At 38.0% G+C, this 6,719-nt stretch overlaps 1 protein-coding gene and 1 pseudogene across 1 annotated transcript; both read right to left on the reverse strand.

Annotated features, from left to right (window-relative positions):
• Positions 1-4,200: 4,200 nt before the first annotated feature.
• On the reverse strand, positions 4,201-5,388 carry LOC135227232 (disintegrin and metalloproteinase domain-containing protein 21-like; annotated as a pseudogene).
• Positions 5,389-5,474: 86 nt separating this feature from the next.
• On the reverse strand, positions 5,475-6,305 carry LOC100667705 (disintegrin and metalloproteinase domain-containing protein 21-like). Its single transcript, XM_064274163.1, has one exon. It carries the CDS (start codon positions 6,297-6,299, stop codon positions 5,475-5,477), a length of 825 nt encoding a protein of 274 aa, XP_064130233.1. The 5' UTR covers positions 6,300-6,305.
• Positions 6,306-6,719: the final 414 nt, after the last annotated feature.

The raw sequence follows: 6,719 nt of genomic DNA on the forward strand, positions 1-6,719 counted from the left end.
TGTCTGCTAAATGAAAGAAACTTTTTATTTTTAATATCCAGTCTCCCTATTCTGCAGTCTAACACAATTACCATTATATAATTAGATATACTTTTGTTTTGTAAATGAAGCAATTTTCTAATTTTTACCATTTCTTATTAGTTTTTTTATTTATTAGACTTCTCATGTTGATATTTTTTAAAAAATACTATGAAATAAAACAGACAAAAATCCTCACTTACTCTGATAAAACATATGTTTTGTTATTGAAACCATATACATTAGGAGATAATTCAGACTGCTTTGCTTGTTATTAATCAAAATAAGGCAAGGGATTAGAGACATCAGGGTTGGCCGGGAAGCACCCAGAAAAAGGTTTCAGAAAGTCCTGTTGATGAATCTTACATATTTACACTATCCAAGCTTTTCAGTGTTTTATATAATTTTTTAAATTTTGCATTAAATTATAATACAAATACTTTATGCTCCCACCTTCTAGCTTTATTCTGATTTTGAACAGCATAAATTAGTTTCTGCTGTTTTTTCTTCATAGAAATGGAATCATATAATGCTTATGCTTTGTGGATGGTTTATTTAATTCAATATTTTGTTTGTAAAATTCACCCATATCGTTGCGTGTAAACGCAGACTGCTCTCTTTCACCCTTGCATAGTGTTGCGGCATGTGATTATGCCACGTGCTACTTGTTCAGTGTACTATTGGTAGACACATAGGATTTTTCAGTTATTGACTATTATACTTAGTTTTTCTATGAACATTACAGTAAAGGCCATTCAGTAAAAATATGGAGACAGTTTTATTGGCTGATGACAGAGTAGAATTGCTCAGAGTGTTTGCATATGATCAGGTTGAGTAGAAACTTCCAAGCAGTTTTTCAAGTTTACTCACCTACAACCAATGTATGAGTGTTCCAATTAATAATATGATTTAACTGGTTTCAGGTTTTAAAAATAGGAAAAACAAAAATAGAAAACAACCATATTATGTTCCTGGAAATTGACCTGAAGGCAACAAGTAGAGGAGCACTTATCAAAAAAGACCTAAGTCTTGCTAAGAGCAGGGAGAATCTGAGACATTGGTGTTACAACCTGCTCCAACACCCCCAGCCCCTCAGAATCTGTGTTAAATAACATCTATTCTGGGACAAATATGACCAAGCAGCTTATGTTCCTTCGAGTCCAAGCTCCAGGTCTAACACTATGGTTTCCCTCAAGCAGGGCAAACACTCGAATAATATCTTTCCCTCAGCTTTGTGTTGTGGAAAATCTATCGTGTGTGAACAAGATCCAGCTTATTCACCCACTTCCCATTTATAGGGGGAGAGGGCTTGCCCCATGTACAACATGACTGGAATATAGAGTGCCCAAATTTCCTTTTAGGACAGAAATTCCAAACAGGAGAGGGAAGGAAGATGACCAGGTTCTACCATTCCTCTCTCAGGTCCACATGTACAGTGGAGATGCCACTCAAAAAGCAATGGGCTGTTTTCCCGACTTCCAGCTCCTGTGTAGTGGTGAAAATGTTCTTCCTAGGAAGAGAACCAACCCTAAGGATATCTCCTGTCTGAGGAAACTAATTTTATTTTGCACGAAGAATAAGAACATTGTTGAAAACAGTGGAGATTTTGGTAGGAAGTAATTAGAGGGGCATGGTAACTGCCATTCCTAACAACAACAGGCAAAATGGAAGACAAGCCACATATTGAACAGAAAGAAACAGAGAAAGAGACAGTCAAGAAGATGCCTCTTATGGTCACATTGTTAATTATGGATTGAATCATATCCTGGAAAAAGATACTTTCAAATCCTAAAACTTGTAATCTGTGAATGTGACCTTGCTTGGAAACAGGATTTTTGAACATGTTGTCAGTTAAGTTACCATGAGATGCAGCATGGATCCTAATTCCATCTGCACGATGTCTTATAAAAAAGGAGAACAGAGGCAGAGAGACACATAGGGGGAAAATGTCCATGTAAAGGTGCATCTAAGAGCCAAGAAATGTTAAACACCAGGGGGCAGTAGAACCAGGAAGTGACAAGAAGGTTATTCTTCTAAGATATTGGAAAGAGTGTGGCCTGAACAACACATAGATTTATACTTCTGGCCTCCAGATCTTTTTCTGTTCTGCTCTGCCCAACCTACTCTTTCGGTCCACCCACTGACTTCTTAACATCATACATTGTATTTTTTAGTTCTCAAATATTCATTTGATGATCTTGTATACATTCCTATTTACTGTAAATATTCTATGTTCTTCTTATGTTTTTTACATTTTCTGTATATTTTAAAATGCGTTAATCATAGTCATTTTTTCGTGTAATCTTTGTCCACTATTTAGATCATCTCTGATACTATGCATAGTTTCTACTTTTTCCTTTCCCTTCTCATGCTTATTCTTTTGTCTGTAAAACTGGACATGTTTCCTGAATCTTAGCATTTCTAGTAATTTTTAGTTGTTTGCTGGTTATGTGTTTTAAACAACCATAGAAGCCCCACTGGGCTGCACTATTGAGTTTTCCCTCTTTTCTCTTTTATGAAGATATTCTGAGATGCTGATTACCTCTTTCCAAACATGGATTGAGCTGGGTCCAAACTGAGTGTGTTTCTAGTATAACTTGGACTAATTCTCATTTGCCTATGTTGTTAAATCTTGGGCCTGCTAGAATTTCAATTAAGAGTTTTTACGAGTCTATTTCCTCACCTCTGAGATATTATGGGGAAATTAATCCATATCACTCAGATATTCACACTCAGCTCTCCAGCCTCTTGCTACATGGAAGTTTAAAATCAGTTAAGAGTCTTAATGGGGAGCTAGTACACGTTTGGAGACAAAGCTCCTATTACTGTGTCTTTGCTTCCAAAGTATAACATGATTTGGGGAAACTACACCTGTTAGAAATTCCTGACTAGCTCACTAACATCCTGCAAAGTCCTCAAATCAGCAAATATGACTTGAGGAAAAGTGATTGTAAAATTGAGGCCCTTAAAATTCAAGTTTATCAGTCTAGTCCTGCATAGAAACTGAGAACACTGATGAATTCTCTTTCCCGCGGTGGAAACCCTCAAACTGGATCACAGATTATCCTCAATTCACATTCAGAATTAGAAAGTACTTTCAAGGGCAAAAATGGCTGGTAATGTTCAACTCCTTGCAGAATGGTTTCCCACTACTGAATTTCAGTTCGTTCATCCTCATTATCCAAAAACTCTGGTGCCCTTAAAATATGGTTTTAAAAATGTAACTGCTATTCTTTAGGTTTGTTTTTTTTTTTTCAAAAGCATTGGTCTACCAAGACTTATTGCACCCTATATAGAATTGAAATAATCTTTTTAATATTCTTTTACAAACAAAAATATCAAGTATTAGAATAACAAGTGCTATCACCTTCCCTTTTCAGATTTTGAAGACATTCTAAGTTTAAATCATTTCCCTAAGGAGGTATAGAGTGGTGAGAAAAGATCAAAGCCTTCTGATGCTTGAGTTGGGTAGTCTCCATTATACCAAGATAAGTCTTGTATCAGAGTTCAGTCATGGAAAGAGAATGACACCAGTGATTTTAAAGAGGGAGTGAAATGTAAGGATCTGGGGATATAGCTGTTGAAGAAAGGAAACAAATATAGAAGAACACCAAGACAAGCCTGATTACCAACGAGAGGTAATTCTGTCTTCTAAGCCTGGAGATCAAAATGAAGAGTTTAGGGTTATTGAACCTAGAAACTGGAAGTAGGACTCTGACTTCTGAGGTGAGGGTACAGCCAACCTAGTGTTAGAATCTCAAGGATGTGTGGAGGGTTCAAGATCCTGGACTTTGAATACTAAGATTTAGTCACTGGCCAGCTGTGTTTGTATCTCTGAGGCTAACGATGCTTTTGCTTCTGGGAGTTACTAAACATAATATAACAATAACTTGCAAACTGAAAGATAATGCTGCTACCAGCACTGCTATTGAGGTAATACTGACAAAAATAGGAATCAAAGAGTATCCCAAGTTTTCCAGTCTATTGTGCCCTCTGTTGACACAAACTGATAAAGGGCTGGCAAAGGAGAAATATGATTTTAGCTTTTCATTTCTGGAATGACAATGTATTTAAAAGCAAAAGGAGGTTTGGAATTGACAGATAGCAGCTTAAAACATAAATACCATTCATGGGCTGTGGCTTTGTTCAGGAAATACAAAATGACTAATTCTGTTAAAAAAAAAAAATCTAAGAGAGATTAAAATAATGAAGAGTAGTTAGGCATAGGTAGGAAATACCTTTGTTTAATGGTTAATGCTTATGATCCTGAAATAGAACAGGTCTTTGGAATTTCCTGTCCATGGTCTCTGACACATGAACTAACATTTCTACTGACAGGAGACTTCAGCTTAATACATAGGAAGTTTAATCAGGGATTGGGTTTATTTTCTGGACTTGTAAATGTTGACTCATCTTTATTTTCTGGAATTGAAAATGTTGATTCTTCTTTCTTAGATTCAGACTGAAGTTGGCTTTTCTTTTTTTTTGTTTTTGTGCTTATAAAGCAAAATTAACAAACATAACCATAAAACAAACAAAGGTGACACCATTGAGGTGAGTCACCTGTACAGCAGAATGCTCCCTCAGAAGAGGAATTACTCTCATGTTCTCACACTGAACTCCCCACACAGGATATCAGAGATACTACATTTTACATATGTAGAGACACTCTTACCACAGTGACCAAGTCAGTCACCTCAGGTGTTCATTTCTTTGTGGCATCTATTACTTGCACTCTTTGCCCCTTTTCCAAAAATCTGCCTACACTGCTCATCAGGGTTGTTACATCTCTTTTCATAACAGTAGCCCCCTCCTGTGCATGGGATCCCATCTTGTACTTATACATCTTCTGGGCACTGATGGGATGTTCCATTGCACCACTCTGGAAGATCACATTCACTGACCTGTTGTCTACACACTTTTCCTAATGGCATGAACTTGCAGTCTTTGCAACTAAGCCCCAGGACACAGAGTGCAGTTTGATTGACAACAGAGATCTTTTGTACAATTATCTGAGGATCCGCAATCACATTGCTCTCCTTCTTTAACTCCTCCATTCCCACAGCGGCTCCAGGTGAAGTTGTCCACTGGATTTGGCATGTTGAGCAAACATGCCTTTTTGTAATCGCTCTCCCCAAATCAGCATAACTGCAGTTACTGAATTTAGTTGTAGTTGTTCCTATTGCAGACATTATATATCTTTTTCTCCCACGTGTACACCACGCACCATCTGTCGTTAAACCCAAAGAGTGACCAATTTCATGTGCTACAACAGATACAAAAAAGGTCAAACCATCACCTGTGAAACTTGAAGCTGCACAATTATGTGAGTCTACACGTTCCATCAACAAAAGAATAGCCAACAGCAAAACCAAGTTCCTTCCTCGTAAAAGGATTTGCAACATCATGGTGCACACGAGAATTAAATCTTATTTTCTTCTAATTGCAAAAATCACCTAGCATTTAGATGAGCTAATAAGTGGAAATGGGTTTATTACATTCCAGATTTGAAGCATTAATAAAGTGATTTCAACACTCAATGGGCTATAAATTGAATCAACTTTATGGATAATATCGAAAACAGTCTCCCACACTTTTGAGATATTACAGTTGCAATGAAGGAATAGATTATAGTCTGCCACCACTGCCAGTTCAATAAACCACTTATGGGTCCACCATGCATCGTTGGTGCCTTGTGTCAGAGTGGAATTTTCACTCTCTTGAAGCTTCAATTGTCTTGCAATTTCCTCTTCTGATAAGCCACATCTCAGGGGTTGGGACTGTGCCTTTTCACTGTTCACTTTATATACCAGGTGTTCTAATGAGTCAGAGAATCTTTTGGGCTTGATTTCATAAGTAATGTCCTTTATCTGCGCTATTCCTCCAAAGCCCCCAAAACAAGTACTGAGGGCAACCAGAGATCCTGAGTCCCCCTCCACATAACCATCATAATAGCAGTCATTCATGATGAAAAGGTGGTCTTTGAGGAGAGCACCCTGGCCTGTGTAGGTAAACACAGACAACTGCCTGGGTACCAACAGCTTCTTGGTCTTTGCGTGTACAATGTGCCCCTGGCTCCCAAAGTTCATGTTGTAGGAGAGCCAACCTGAAGCCTTCATATGTCTGCCAGTTCCAGTTAACATCATGGAAATCACCACTTCTGGGAGGCTGTGATATTGGAAGTGCCCGACCTGGGATAATCCAGAAAGGACCAAAAACACCCCAAACCATAGCAGCCAGAGACTGATCCTCATATGCACCAGGGCCTCACCCTCAGCCATTATGGAGCCAGTGTTATGGAGTCATTGATGAGAGTAGAAGAAGGCAGGGCAGGAGGCTCTGCTGATCAGGCTTGTCCCCCTGAGCTGGCTGTAACAACAATGATCTTTAAAGATATTTCTCCTGGATAAGTTGAACCATCACAGCGGTATCACTAAAAGTAAACATAAGAACAGTAGATACAGAGCTGTTTATGAGAAGGGCAATGTGAGAGAGAAAGAGAAAGTTCTAGCATAAAAGAGATTAGTGTTTGGCTCAAGATGTAGGTCAATATATTGTCTTGCATTTGCTCATCAATATTGGTAAAGCAGAGCAAGACCGGTGTTGAACAAAGAATGCAATTAGTTGTCAGACGATCATTTAATTACTGAGCACAGGTTATGGGTATATATGGATTCATAATACACACTGGTTTTGAGTTG

Source organism: Loxodonta africana, chromosome 21 (genome assembly GCF_030014295.1).
Source record: "Loxodonta africana isolate mLoxAfr1 chromosome 21, mLoxAfr1.hap2, whole genome shotgun sequence".
In the NCBI taxonomy this organism is placed as follows: Eukaryota; Metazoa; Chordata; class Mammalia; order Proboscidea; family Elephantidae; genus Loxodonta; species Loxodonta africana.

Excerpts from the sequence above, each read along its gene's own strand:
- LOC100667705 (XM_064274163.1), bottom strand. The coding sequence starts at position 6,299 with ATGGCTGAGGGTGAGGCCCTGGTGCATATGAGGATCAGTCTCTGGCTG.